Source organism: Sciurus carolinensis, chromosome 9 (assembly GCF_902686445.1).
Source record: "Sciurus carolinensis chromosome 9, mSciCar1.2, whole genome shotgun sequence".
Lineage (NCBI taxonomy): Eukaryota > Metazoa > Chordata > Mammalia > Rodentia > Sciuridae > Sciurus > Sciurus carolinensis.
In genome coordinates this window covers 91584263-91600395 of record NC_062221.1, presented here as the reverse complement: position 1 = coordinate 91600395, position 16133 = coordinate 91584263, and the positions used below count along the sequence as shown (strand labels likewise).

Sequence of the window (16133 nt, the reverse complement as noted above, 5' to 3'; positions counted from 1 at the left end):
CTTCAGACTTGGTGTTTGGTGAACACTTCCCTTCTGCAGCCAAGATGGCACCTGTTGCTGCATACTTGCATGGCAGAAAGCAGAAGGACAAAAGAGGCAAAAAGCCTAGTTGGTTCCTTAATAAGGCACCAAAATATTCATGAGGGTGGAGCCCTCATGACCTAATCACTGTCTAAAACCTGCACTTCTTAGTTTGCAATGGGGACTAAGTTTCAACATGGATTCTGGAGGGGACAAAAACTTTTAAACATAGTACAGCCCTTTTGGAGATCTACTCATCCTCTAAAATTTGTAAAACTCCTTGAGGAAAACTCTGACAGTAGTATTAAACTTCAAAAACTTCAGATAATAAAATAAGCATGGTATATTCAAAAAAGGATTAAAGAAATGAATTATGTACCTTGCTTCACACAACAAACTTACTAATGTGTAGCATCAATAGAGAGAAAGGCTAACTTTTCCTGCAACTGTGCCAAACATTATATGTAAAACCCATTAGGAAGCTCCAAGATTTACAGGTTTGAAAGGGAGAATCATGAGTAGGATGCATTATGCACAAAATGGGTTTATACCAATACTATAAAAACAGTACAGAAACAAAAATGAACCAACCCTGATGGTTGGATTAGCTCCAAATCTAGTAGTTTAACGTTCTGAAATTTTCCAGCCACTGGTTTTTAATAATAAAATGAACAGAATAAAACTCAGGTTAAAGGATTACTTAATTTCTGATAATAAATGGATTCCAGTGATTAACGACAGTGATTCAAATTGTTTAGCAGCAATAGCTGTAACAAGTAGACAAAAAATTGTTTCTTAGAACACTGATTTGAGGGGAGATAGCTCAGTTGGTAGAGTGCTCACCTCGTAAGTACAAGGCCCTGGGTTCAATCCCCAGCACCGCAAAAAAGATAAAAAAAAAAAAAAAATCAGAACACTGATTTGATCATGAGCCATGTTTCTTTAAGTCATCTGATGACAACAAAATACTTTGTGTTTCTACAAAGAAAGAATTTCCCACATAGTAACATTAAAACTCCTGAATTTTTGGAAAGTTCTTGATATATTTTTTCACATGGAATAATTCTAAAAAGTTAAATTATCCGAAGTCGATGGTTATTTGCACTACATTTAATTTTACGGTAAGATTATATTTAAGAGTAACAAGTTTTAATATTAATGTTCCTAATTATTTTTTAATGCATTTGATTCCCTTAACCTTTAACTAAACATATTAAATAATACTATGATTTAAGGATTAGAAATAGTGACAAGTTCAACTCCAAACCTTATGCTTTTAAGCAAGATTCAACATCTTTTATTTACATATTTATGACATACATTAATTATCTTATACAATTAACTAAATCTAATTAACAATGGTGAAAATGGAACATAAAAGACACAATTCCAAATTTTAATAGATTGAAATACTTTTTCACTAACTGAAAGATACGGTAAACAAGCAGCCATTATAACGTATGGGCTGTATGTTGATTCACTTCTTAAAACTGAAAGTCAGCCACACAACTACCAAAACAACAGGAAATTTGCAAATGCAAATATTACATATCTAAGTATAATGCATGCACAGCTATCACATTTATTCTTTATCCATAAAGCCATTTTTAAAGTAAACTGAAATAAGCATCTGAATAATATATGTACATCAAGGCACATTCTTTTCTTGTGCTTTAGGAATGATTTACATATAATTTGCTTATATCTTAATTTTATACCTTATAACAGCTTCTAATACCTAAAAGCTTCATTTTAACAATTATAGTTTGAATGGTAGTTTCCTAGAGAGAAATGTGGCATTTCCCCATGGTTATTTTGAAAATCAGAAAGTTGGACAGCTTAAAGAGGCAAGAATTCAAAAATCAAACACATGTATTAATTTAGTGTTGAGGTAACTTTTCAAAATATTTTCAACAATTTGGTAGGACCATAATCCATTAATTTCTTCAAGTAGTATACTATGAAGAGGGCTGCACTGAAGAATTTTCAATATTTGGAAATTACTGGACAATTATGAGATATCCACAGGACGACTGTAGATGTCTATATTGCTGTCTTATTTCTCAACTTCAGTTTTTCAACAAAGTAAAACAATTAAACATGATGCAAAAGTTGAAAACATGAAACGTAACTTGTTCATTCTTCAATAAAAGAATGTGGGTTTTTTTTGGTCTTTATTTATGTTCCTACATTATCAAGGAGAAATTGCCCATCAACAATTTTATAACGGTATTCTTTTCTTATTGTCAATTACCTGCCTTGAAGAGATAGAACAGTAAGGCTTTAAAAGGCATCTCATGCATTTTAATGGCATATTAAAATTAGCTATTTATTTATGGGTTTCCCATATTGTTAAATATATTGTGCAAACTTGATTACAACATGTAACTCATTAATAGTGCTTTAAAACAGAGTAAAGAACCCCTGATGTGGGGTTAAAATAAATAGTAAGAATCACAGATCTTAAAGCATTTTAAAAATGTAATACACCTATGCATCCTACTGAAATGCTTTATATTAGAATTTGCTTTTTAATTCACAAACAGGGCAACTGAAATCACAGAACCTCTATATGTTGAGAATAAAACAGAAGAAAAGGTAATTGGTGCAGCCTTTTAAACTCAGAATATATAATAAAATAATGTCAAAATACAAATGATACTGTACAGCTTTAAATTTAGTACAGTTGTTTACAAACATTAATTCATAAAGGGCATACCATGATAAACTATTACCATCATATAGATTTGTTTTCAATTTCTTTACAGTAAATGGACTTTTCTACAGAACTCAGTGGCTAGAGTTTAGAAATGTCACCAACAGCCCAGAGCCTTGACATATATAAACTCTAAGTGGATAGTCACATGAAATTGTAAACAAATGTTCTGTGAGTTCAGTATAAATATGATGTCTCTTCTTTTTTGTCATTACTATATTCATTCTGCTTCTGAAATATGTGCCACCTCTACTTCAACAGTTTGAATAGCTTCTGCAACTTCAGATAGCTTCTGTCCTTGCTGTTGGGCCAATACATAATTAACCACTTGCATAATACTTTGGTCAGAAAGCGTAGATACTGATGGACACTCTTCAGTAGCTGCAACAGCTTCAAGAACTTCCATGGTTTCTCCTGTCACCACCACAGTCTCAAGTTCTTGAGGACCACTGCTTTCTTGTTCCTGCATGTCTGCGGTTAAGATGCTAACAGCATGTTCCACTTGAGTTCCTTGGTTATGAAACTGAAGTGTGTCTTTTTCCAGCATAATTTTGCAAGGCACATAGTCTCGGTGGAATTTAGTCATATGTTTACGAAGTGTTCGAGCATCTATGTAGGCTTCACTACACACAGGACAGACATATGGCCGTTCACCAGTATGTGTTCGGACATGGCGTTTCAGAGATCGGGCATCAGCCCAAGCTACTCCGCATGTTAAGCATTCAAATGGCTTAACTCCTAGTAACAAACAAACAAAACGGGTATGTTTGGTGTTGGTGAGGGGCTAGTAAATATGAAAATTGACTGGAAAATAATTTTTTAAAAAAATACAGTAGTCTATAAGCCTTTGACCTTGAACTACCACTGAGTTGTATCCCCAATGCTTTTCTTTCTTTTTTCTTTAATTTTGAGATAGGGTCTCCCTAAATGACTGAGGGTAGCCCCAAATTTATAATCCTCCTCCCTCAGCATCCTTAGGAGATGGAATTACAGGCATCTATGGCAATCTTTTATTTATCACCTAATGGTTTTCCTTAGAATAAGCATGATTCTACACTATAATCTCACTGAAGATGTTTTCATGCATACAAGTTACTAGGAAAAAACCTGAGATTCTGTGCAAAATCTCATTTATTGTTTTGCAACAATTCTATAATCCTACAATAAGGAAGCAGCCTTTAAATAATTATATTCTCGGGGCATGATCACCTGTCACTTGCATAAATTTTCAAAGATAGGAAGAATCACTACTGGATTGGCTCTTACTCTATTTTGATGTATATAGTACCATGTATAGTTACCTTCATGGTTGTTCATGTGTCTCCTATACTCTCTCAGCTGAGTGAATTTTCTTCCACATTGTTCACATATTCGTTCCAGGTTTTGCTTTGCTCTCCCTTTCTTCCCATGGGTGGCTTTCTTTACATGTCTTCTGAATAAAGCTTTTTCATAAAATTCTTTGCCACATATATTACACCTAAAATAAGGGAAAAGACCTAAATTGTTTTTTCCAAAGCAGTGGAAGCCCTAAAAATCTAAATACATATTTCTTAATTAATTTCAGATCTTTTTTGAATTTACCCACCTGTAAGGTTCAGTGACAGAATGAGACTTCACATGGGAATACCAATCTTTCTTCCAACTATAACACTTATCACAAAATTGGCACTGGAATGGTTTTACACCAAGATGTTTATTCATATGCTGGCGAAGATCTCTTGCTTCAAAGAAACTTTTCTCACACCTGCAATAAAGTTTAATTACCCAATTGGATCACCTTAATCTTTTAAAACAAGTTTCCACAAATTCAGTATATTCTTAGGTTTAAGAACTCTACAAAATAACTATAGCATAAAAGAATTCCCCAATTTTCCAGTTTTTTATCAAGAGTGCATAGTTACAATTCTTTTATTTCTAAAGCACCACAGAAGTTTAAGAATCACACAAAGTTCTCAAAGGTTATTAAAAAGGAATTTATTGTCTCTCTCCTCCTTCTGCTTCTGTTCCCCCCTTTTACATTCCCTTCACCACTTTCATTCTTTGTCCATGTGTTGAAGGTAGGCTTCACCCCTGACCCTAGGGATGGCAATATTCAGGCCTAGGTAAACCAGAGCATAGCATTCCCTTGGTCATGGTGATTGCGAGATTTCTGAATGACTTAATTTGATCTAATAACAGTGAACCTCAGGGCTTTTTTGGAATTACCAGAAAAGGAGCTTGACAATGTGGAAGTTGAGGATATGACACTCAAACCATTGTCCCTGTCTTATCCATTTGGAGCCTAAAAGAAATCAAATACTAATCTATCTGAAACCAGTTTGCATTAAACTTCTGAGACTTCTAGGTTTTACCCTTCATTCAACCAGTTTTGGATGATTTCTTTTTTCACTATAATGAAAAACATATTGATAATAAACTACCTTTCTTTTAAAATTAAAATAAGACTAATTAGAGTGCAATTAAAATACAGCAAAGTAGGAAACGCCAAAAGCCCATCCCTCCAGAAAAGCTGTGGATAAACTGACAATCAGAATCAACTTTACTGGGATCTCTAGAAATTAATCAGAAGTAGCTGGGCATAGTGGTATGCACTTATAATGCCAACTACTTTGGAAGCTGAGGCAGGAGCACTGCAAATTCAAGGCATACCTTGTCTCAAAATTAAAAAAAAAATGTTTAAAGGTGGCACTAGGAATGTGGCTCAGTAGTTGAGCACTACTGGATTCTATCCCCAGCAAAAGAGAGAAACTATCAAATGTTTAATCAAGAAAAAAAATACTGTTGAATCTTATAAGATTCATGACATTTTCAACTTACCCTGTCCTGTCCCTGCTCCTCAAAGCTTAGCAATATCCTTGACAACAACAGCCTGCATTTCAATATAGGTTACTGTGACTGAAGGTACTTTTTTTTTTGTATTAGGGATTGAACACAGTGCTTCATACATGCTAGGCAAGCACTCTATACTAGAGTTATAGCTTCAGTCTTTTTTTTTTTTTTTTTTTTTCTTGAGACAGGGTCTTGCCAAGTTGCCCACGCTGGCCTTGAACTTGCAATTCTGCTGCTAGAGGGATTTATTGTGGTTGCCTTTACCTATCCGGTAGTTTTCTGAAGGAGTCCTTGTCTTCATTTATTGTAACTTTCCTATTATTAAAGGATGGGAGTGGGTAGTTTCTTGAAAACATTGAAATGAACAAATTGAAAGCATGGAATGAGGTGTTTTCAGGAATATGAACTTTGAAAATCTCTCACCTATTCTGGGTATCCAGAAGCCCATATGCTTACTTAGGGTTGAGCACATGTTCAAAAAAGACCTCTAGCCTGAACTTGGTATACAAACAGGAAGTGAAAGGTAAGGCAGAGTTGTAAACTTTTTGGCTAAATATTATAGGAATTCTGGAATTTAGTGGTAATGTTTGTACAATATTGTAATGTACTAAACTTCCCCTAAATTGTATACTTTAAATGATTAATTTATATGAATTTAACTTCGATTATTGAGAGAGAGAGATTATCAGCAAGCTTTGGAAAATGAAAAGAGAGGGAGAAAGAAAAAGAGTGGGAAGGAAGGAGAAACTAGCAGAATGTTCAGCACTTCAGAGGAACTGTCTAGAAAGGAACTCCAGCTGGCCATGGACTTTTCTTTCCTACTGTCTCACCCCCAGGTAGTTCATATAAAAAGCTCTAAAATGAGTGGTCAGTGAAACTGTTAGACTGATTAAAATCAAGGGTAAACTGAAATTACAGTCTGATATTATCTTTGACTATTTTCTTTTGAAAACAGCTTTCAAACAAACCAAATAAAAAATATAATAAAATTAATTGTTTCACATATTAAATACTTACTGAGTACAATGATAGCCTCGAACCTCAGGCTTTGGTTGGTGTTTCTTTAAGTGCTTGCTGAGTCCAGAGCCCCTGTGAAAAGACTTTCCACAAACTGAGCAAAAGTACTTGGACTCTCCTATAAAAAATAAAAACCATGCCACATATATAACAATCAGATCTTCTTTCAACAGAACTCTGTATATGTCATATTTCAGAAGTTGTTTTATTAAGGGGACATGGAACCCTTAACATCTGGCAAGAATTCTCTAACAACAAAGCTTGTTAAAATCTCTATTTCTTCTCAAATCTATAAAACCGTCATGTATTGCTTAGTGAAAGGATACATTCTGAAAAATGTACCTTACACAATTTCTTTATTTGGTCAACATCACTGAGTATACTTACATGTGCTAAGGTGGCTATGATGTCATAAGGCAATATAATTTTATGGGACCACTTGTGTAGTTGTTTGAAAAATTGTTGTGTGTGGTGTATGACTATTATCAAAGGCTGTTATTTAAACAAGGTGATATGCTTCCATAATCTATGGGCTATGCTTGCATAACAACAATAGAGTTGAATACAAGTTCTTCAGTTCTTCATTGGCCATTCCCACATTCCTACTTTAAAGCATCTGAAAGTAAGTATGTGTGGACTAGAAATTCTAATAACATTATAAGCCATTTACCATATTGACATTTACAACTGCTTATCATTGAGATTTTTAAAAGCATGACCATTTCTTTGGATCTCGGGATCTAATGATCTGACACTAAATGCACATTTTTCTTACACTAAAACAATGAACATTTTTATACCTTTTAAGATAGTTTTTAAAAAAAGATAATGAAAACATTTTTCAATACCACAGGAAAAAAAGATAGTTTATAAGTAGACTGAAGAAAATCTTTTTAACTTTACTGTGATTAATTTTTAAAAAACTGCACATATATAACCATCAGTATCTCAATGTAATTTCTGGTACAATTGAGGCACAATCGGTATAATAGCAAATTAAAGCATATAAAATGTAACAATGTTAATAAAAATTTCTCATTACCTGTGTGAATACTCATATGTTCCTGAAGACTCCGTTTGGTAACAAATGACTTAACACATAGTTCACACTGGAATTGCTTTTGTGATTGATGGAGACTCTGGTGTAATTTCAGACCATGTTTATAGATAAAAGTCTTTCCACAGACCTAATATAGGAGTGTTCATGTCAGTAAAACAAAAAGAGAGATAGGTGTTGTTTCTAAAGAATAAGGACAGAATAAGAACTAATCTAAAACAATGTAATCAAATCTTAATTTAATTAAAAATATAAGCAAAATGACAAAGTGAAAGTTGAAATCTCAAATGCCAAGGATTATTAGCTAGTACAGCTCTTTTCTGATTCAGTACTTAACAAATATTGATGCTATCTTTCTTAAATCCGTGTGACCACTGGAGAGCTTAGAAAAGCACAAAACAATCTTTGTGTTATCCCTATAAGATTGGTAAACAGTATATATTAAATTTAAGAAAAACATGGAAGTTTAATTAACAACAATACATTCACTGGGGATGTAGTGGCACACATCTTTAATCCCACCAATTTGGGAGAGTGAGGCAGGAGGATTGTGAGTTTGACGTTAGCCTCATCAACTTAGCAAGGCCCTAAAGCAACTTAGCGAGACCCAGTCTCTAAATAAAAAAATATAAAGAGGGCTGGAGATGTGGCTCAGTGGCTAAGCACCCCTGGGTTCAATTTCTGGTACAAAAAAAACCAAATAAGCAAAAATAACAACAACAAAAGAGCACTATATTCATTTCCTTCTATAGCAAATAAAATAGTGCCTTTTTTTTCTGGTGATGAAGAACCAATTTTTTCTTTGCCCAACACAATAAAAATGTCAAAACAATGTCAAATAGCTATACATTTCTACATGCTTTACTTTCTAGTTCTGTACCTTTTTTCCATGGATCACACATTTTGAGTAGTGATACAAGGGAAGACCAGAGGCCCAACTAATACTTGATATTTAAATTTGTAAATGATTCTTAGAATTTGGCTTCAAAGTAACTGGGATAGCAGGAAGAACAATGAGTGGCTGTATGAATAAAAAAGAGTTGACAATGAGGTGATAATAAAGTATGTTGATAGGTACATGAGGATTCATTTCATTTTCTTTTTTATTTTCATTTTCTTTCTTTCTTTTTTTTTTTTTTTGGTACCAGGCATAGATCCCATAGGTGCTTTACACTGAGCTACACCCCAAGTCCTTTTTTCTTTTAATTTTTATTTTGAGACATGGTCTTGCCAAATTGCTTAGTCTGGTTTGAACTTTTGATGCTCCTGGCTCAGCCTCACAAGTCGCTGGGATTAGAGGAGTACACCACCATGCCCAGCTGTTCATCTCATTTTCTTGTACTCTGCATTCATATGATAAAAAGCTTAAGAAAAAAATCATGAAAATCTTAATGGTTCAAAATCATTTAATAATAAAAAATAATGGGCCATGTTTATCTGAAAGGTAACAAGTGCTACTAGAAACTTTTCACTGTTCCAAATGGCAAAAGCCGGCTAATAATAGGATTCTTTTATCTAGGAGTTACATTTTGGTAGTGAGTTACCCTCAGTCCTCAGCAACAGAGAGGACTAAAGAGCTTGGGTAGAACTTTTTCTAAACAAGATTTGTTTAAGCCATCAGTTCCTTTCTAGTCCAGGTTAGTCCTACTGAGGGCTAAGTATGATTGAATTGGCTAATCTCATCAGCAGATCCTCCAGATCCTAATACATTTCACAAACATCTTAAATAGATTTCTTTCAAATTACAACTTTAAAGAACAAGTTAAAAAATACAACAGGTAATTAATCTTGGCAACCTAGGAAGATAAACATTTCCCTGACATTTTACAAGAGTCTGGGTAACTCTAGAATACACAATGACCAGCTTCATCACCATAGTTAATTTCCAATATTCTTTAAATAACAAAATAAATGTCATGGCTTTACCTGGCAAGCATGCGGTTTTACACCTGTGTGCTTTAACATATGTATTCGGAGAGAATATAATTTAGGTAATGTTCTTCCACATATAGAACAAATAAATTCTCGTTTGGTTCTGCCCTTCTCAGATGATGTTCCTGATGCTTCATTAGATGTGGAATTGGATGAGGATGATGCCGGTGCATCCTTTCTGGTATGTCGAATAAGGTGTGCTCGCAATGAGGCACTATACTGGAACTGTTTTTTACATAACTAAAATAAAGAGTAGACGAAATTCTGTCTAAATATATTTCCATTTAAAAATATTAAACAACTTATTTCAGCTTCCTTTTTCTGATTATAGTTGTTAAATTATAAATACATAATACTATGCAAAAGACAATATGCTAGGTACCAGATTAAAAAGAAGGCCCTACTCTGGGATTTATATCTTTAAAAGTTCAGCATTTAAGAAAAGGGAACAAACAGAGCAAATGAGGAAAGACTGGGCTTAAGTTGGGTCTTAATGTAATAGGATATAGACAGATGGAATATTATCACTATATGAATGAATGAATAGCAATGGTTTTAAGTGGAACAGAAACAGAGGTTGGAAAAAGTGGAAAGGTTAAGACAGTGATGGTCCTTGAATTTTATCTTGTATTGCGGGGGATTCATGAAAGTTTTTGTTTTTGTAAAAATCGAAGTTATATAGGCTTACCATCTGTGAAACTTTTTCTTTTATTGGAAGCACAGGGTTAGGATTAAATCCAGGGGCACATTATCACAGAGGTACAGGTCTTTTTATTTTCAGACAGGGTCTCATCATGTTGGCTGAGCCTGGCCTCAAACTTGCAATCCTACTGCCTCAGCCTCCTAAGTAGCTGGGATTACAAAACTGTTTTAGGTGCAAGGGTGTGGATTGGAAGAGAACCCAGAGCCTTGCACAGCCTCGGCAAGCACTCTACCACTGAACAACACTCCCAATCCCAAACTTTTTTTTCTTGTACTAGGGATGAATCCATGGGTACTTTACCACTGAGCTACATAACCAGCCCTTTTTATGTTTTATTTTGAGACAGGATCTTCTTGCTAAGTTGTTGAGGCTGGCCTCCAGCTTGCAATCCTCCTGCTTCAGCCCTGCAAGTCACTGGGATTACAGGCACGCACTACCATGCCCAGCTTAAAACTTTTTTTCTTAAAATATAAATAAAACTGGTCTCCTGACTCATGATCTCCATCACATTTTGCTTCTAGAGTTAACTTTTTCCCTCATTCTCTCTTAATGCTTATTTTGCAGCTTAAGTAACACTAATAATTGAAACTGAATTCTCTCCTTCATTTCTCCATGTATGTGCATTATTTCCATTTCCCTACATTCAGCAACACAGTTATATCACGTTAAATCAATTATACCTAATGAGCTTATAATTTTATCTATCGAGATTATTTTATCAGGAGATAAATGTTATTGAAGTTGGGCTATATGATTCACTATGATCTTTCCTTCCTTCCTTTCTTTTTCCTTTTCCTACACTGGGGATTGAACCCAGGGTCTCCTGCATGTTAGGAAAGCACTCTAACACTAAGCTACAACCCCACCCCTTATTTCTTTGTATTTACTACTAATTCACCACCAAACTCTTCCTCCAATTATCTCCTGAGAGGAGATTTAAAACACATCATCAGCCTGGCATGGTGATGCATGCCTGTAATCTCAGCAGCTTGGGAGCTTAGGTAAGTTCAAGACCAGTTTCAGCAACTAAGCAAGGTCCCAAACAACTTAGCAAGATCCCATCACAAAATAAAAAATAAAAAAGACTGGGGATATGGTTCAGTGGTAAAGTGCCTCTGTTCAATTCCCAGTACCAAAAATAAAAGAACAAGAAAAAAAAAAATTCACCATAAAACACATCACCGCCTTGACTAGAAATCTGTCAAAGCATTATGTCCTATTTCAACCTGAGCTGGTTGTTCCCTATGTTTGGTACACAGCTTCATCCTGGGATCTTCTTTCACTATTGTCTTGATGAATCCCTTAAACTTTAGAAGCAGAGGTGAATCACTGAATATTGGGGGGGGGCAGGGAAGGAAGGGAAGTAAATGATATATATATATGAATCAGATGATGACCCTTGGCAATTTAAGAGATAGACATACAGAGAATACCAGTGTAGGAATAATAGCCAAGCATTAAGTAAAGAGGATTCTATTTATGAGGTTAGAGCCATCTTTGGTTAGCTTTTCAGATACTTACTGGACATTTGTAATCTCTAGCTCTCTCATGTTTCAGTGTGTGCATTATAAAGGCATACCGTCTCTGAAAAACCATTCCGCATTCCCCGCATTTATGGGACACTTCTTCAGCATTCTCCTTAGAGTCCCTTTTTGGCTGTTTCATCTTTTTCCCTCTTTGAACTAATTTCTGGGCTACCTGGTTAAGGAATAGAAAATAATCTAAGTAAATATACATGTTTTGGTTTCTAAAGTCAAGAGACGTTATAAATTTCCAATCAAAATATTTCAAATTCACATTATCTAATTAATATTGATATTTCAAACATTAAATTGCTGTCATATACCTATCTCCCTTCACAAATTATTTTAAATTTTAAACTATAAGAACGATTTCAACTTAAAGCTAACACTACAAAGGACAACCTTTTTTACATCATACCTGTTGAACCGCTGACTTGGGAATGGTTTTCCGTTTCTGATGCTTTTTCTCCATGCCTTTGTGAAGTCGGACATACCCCCCTTCATTAACAGAACGCTGCCGAAGCCTGCTTCTGTAAGTATCATCATCAGGTCCAGGGTCTGTCTTTTCTGTTGGTGTAACTAGATTTTCCTGATCCTTCAAAGGTTGGCCCAAGTTCTGCCTATGTTTTGAAATGTCTTCAATACAGATTTCTTCAACTGATGTATCATTTCCCATATCACTGTTCTCTTGAGAATTACCGATTATATTCTCTTTTGAAATTTTAAGATGAAAATTAGAAACTATGCCATCTTCTCTGATGTTTGAAGTTTCTAGTTCTGACTGGTTGTTTTTTGTTACTAAATCAACAGACTCCATTTGAGGATGGGAATCAGTTATACATCCTACAGATGACAGAGCAGATTCAGCTGCTGAAGAAACCTGAGGCTCAGGCTGTCGTCCTAGCCCTCCATTCTGCTCAGCTTCTGGCAAGTCTCCATTTACCAGTAGAACTATTTCACAATCCCCAAGTTCATTAGATAAAGTTGTTGTGGTTCCTTCACTGCTAGCCACTGGAGGTGCTATGCCTCCACCGTGTTCTGATAAGTCCTGGGTAGATGCAACTGTCTGTACTTCACCCTTCTTATATACTGTTAACTGCTTTTCTTCCATTAGTTTATGTACACTTTCACAAATTTCTAAAACTTCTGACATGAAAAGATGACGAGCTAAAATGGCCACATCAGCCATGCTACAGAAGTCAAAACTTAGTACAGAAGTATAGGCAAATTCCAGCAAAGGAAGGAAGCTTGCTTTACAAAAACCTATATGAAACGAGAAAGGTAGGGGACAAAAAAGCCAATCATCACTAAACCATTCTATAAAAATAATACAGAATTATGATAAAATACAATGAAAGGTAATTATGGACATTTGTTCTGCAATTAATTACCCCTGGATATACTTTCCTAATCTGGTTTATTAAACCTAGACTAACTCACTTCTACGAGCCAAGTCTCTCAACACCTAATGTAGAAAATAGACTTACTACCTCAAGACATGCAATAAGACAGTCATTTTCAAACTGTACGCCTTAGAACTTTGGGGGTTACTCAAATTTCTCTCAAGAAATGGCTGTTGAGGAATGGAGGGTAAAAAAAGGGGAGGAGAGGTAGGTAGATGATTAGGCAGGGTTCAACCAACCTGTCCCCTAACCTTACATAAGAATAGCTGTATGTGTTAATAATAGTAGTCCATATAGAAACATTTGATGTTGGGCATGGTGGTATACTCTATAATCCCAGGTGAAGGAGGCTGAGATAGGAGGATCACAAATTCAAGGTCAGCAAGACCCCTGTCTCAAGATAAAAAAAATAAATAAAAATAAAAGCCAAGATCTAAGGCAGGCAGGAGTTAGCAAAAAATGTTCTGAAAGAATCAAATAAATATTGTAGGTCATAAGGTGCCATGGTGTCTGTTACAAATGCTCAGCCCTGACACTGTAGCTGGAAAGCATATGAACACTGTGTTCCAATACGACTTTTTTTTATGAAAAGGGAAAAGGATTTTGGCCCATGGGCTATAGTTTACTTATACTGGTTCTAAGAAATGAAATAATAGTTATATACATGAAGCATATAGGATAATGTGGTTAAGGATTCACTTTCAAAAGTCCTTTTAAATTCTTAACGATCTCATGATTTAAAAACCTAGATAAGCTGGGCTTGATGGCACACACCTATATGTAATCCCAGAAGCTTAGGAGGCTGAGGCAGGAGGATCACAAGTTCGAATATAGTTAAGATCCACCTGAACAAAACAGGTGGGAAGCAAGACACTGTGGCACATGCTTGTAATCCCAGCAATTTGGAAAGCTGAGGTTAAGAGGATCACAAATTTGAGGACAGTCTTAGAAACTTAAGAAAGACCCTGGCTCAAAATTAAAAATAAAAAGGGCTTGGAGATCCAAGATGGCGGACTAGAGCGGGGCTGTGTTCCTTGTCACTCCATAACTTGGGTTTCAAGCAGAGGATATCTGTTTCTCAGTGAGGCAGTTTTGCTGCTTATCGATCTCCTGTTGTTTACCCCATTTGTCTACTGCGTTTACCTGCAGTCTGTCAGCCTATGACTACTTTTTGAGTGCAGACTGCTCACTGACTGGTGTCTATCATCCGCCCTTTGCCTGCTTATTGTCTGTCCATCACCTGCCTTTCACCTACCCATCACCCAACGTCTGAGGTTCACCTGAGGATCCTCTGATAGCACCCAGCAGACCGACCACAGACTGGAACTTGCCTGGAAGCCCACTGTCACAGTACCTGCAGGTTTAGTTACTCATGGCTGCCACCATTTTGAGACAACAGCTAGAACCTATAGGACCCCTGGCCAGACTGACTGAGCCCCGTCTTGAGAACTCCTCAGCCCAACAGATCACTCCCTGCCTCCAGGACCCCCAGAGTGATTGACTGCTCCCTGCCACCAGGACTCCTCAACCAGACTGACACACACTGCCTCCAGAACTTCCAGCTGACCACAACCACACCCCTAGCTGCAGGTCCCAATTTGTCAACACATTTGAAAACCAAAGCGGCCATCTGGGATTATCCTGGAAGCAGCAGATCCCATCTTTAGGTGGGGCAAATCCCATCCTGAGATGCCTGCTGGAGACTGAAAGCTCATTGTCAGGTACCTCTCAACCATCAGGCTACTGAAGACTGGGAGGCTTGAATAGTACATGACTATTATAGTGTAGATTTTTTTTTCTCCTTTTTGAAAATTTTTAAGTTTTTATTTCTTTACTTTTCTCGCTTTATTTTCCTTTTGTTTACCTGTTTCCTCAGAGTCTCTTTCTCCCTTTTCTCATGCTAACAACCAACTTCTTTTGATTACACTTTCACACTTTCTACCATCTAGAACTTCTATATACACTTTTCTTATTCCACTAACAGTTACATCTTATACCCCTCCCCATCCTCTTTGTCCTCCATTAGAAACTGCAGACCTTATTGCAAATCTACTTGTTATACTATAGATAATAAGTGACTCATGTTTATTATGACCATACTGTTAACGTCTTTATAGGGGAATATTGTCTGTACTGGGCGCTGTTAATATTGATCTCCCCCTTAAGGAAAAGGTTTTGGAAACCTATAGGGTCACTAAAGCCTATAGGGGGGAAACAACAATACCCCAGATCTGCACTGCTAGAGGGGAAGATAAATGAACAACATGAAAAAACAATGGAAGAAAATGATCCAAACAAACCTAGATTCTATATTAACAGAATCCAGTGACAGCATGGTAGAAGAAATGTCGGAGAAGGAGTTCAGAATATACATAATTAAAATGATTCGTGAAGCGAAGGATGAGATAAGAGAGAAAATGCAGGCAATGAATGCTCACTCCAATAAGCAACAGAAAGAGCAACTGCAGGAAGCAAAAGATCATTTCAACAGAGAGTTTCTCCAAAAAAAAAAAAAAAAAAAAAGGAAATCCTTGAAATGAAAGAAACAATAAACCAAATAAAAAACTCAATGGAAAGCATCACCAACAGAGTAGATCACTTGGAAGACAGAAACTCGACAACGAAGACAAAATATTTAATCCTGAAAATAAAGTTGCCCAAATAGAGAAGATGGTAAGAAATCATGAACGGAACCTCCAAGAACTAGGGAACATCATGAAAAGACGAAATTTAAGAGTTGTCAGGATTGAGGAAGGCGCAGAGATACAAATCCAAGGAATGAACAACCGATTAAAAGAAATAATTTCAGAAAATTTCCCAAACCTGAAGAATGAAATGGAAAAACAAATACGAGAGGCTTACAGAACACCAAATGCACAAAATCACAACAGATCCACACCAAGGCACATTATAATGAAAATGCCTCACATAC

At 35.9% G+C, this 16133-nt stretch overlaps 1 protein-coding gene across 1 annotated transcript in view; it reads right to left on the bottom strand.

Moving 5' to 3' along the window:
- Positions 1–1278: 1278 nt before the first annotated feature.
- Zbtb11 (zinc finger and BTB domain containing 11) overlaps positions 1279–16133 on the bottom strand; it is a 31676-nt gene continuing 16821 nt past the window's right edge. The window contains exons 4-11 of the mRNA XM_047565424.1: positions 12217–13061; positions 11797–11973; positions 9567–9812; positions 7626–7770; positions 6584–6701; positions 4323–4481; positions 4039–4214; positions 1279–3475 (exon numbers count right to left, since the gene is read on the bottom strand). Of these exons, the coding sequence (XP_047421380.1) occupies positions 2958–3475; positions 4039–4214; positions 4323–4481; positions 6584–6701; positions 7626–7770; positions 9567–9812; positions 11797–11973; positions 12217–13061 (2384 nt within the window). The 3' untranslated portion in view covers positions 1279–2957. The remainder of the gene's footprint in view (positions 3476–4038; positions 4215–4322; positions 4482–6583; positions 6702–7625; positions 7771–9566; positions 9813–11796; positions 11974–12216; positions 13062–16133) is intronic.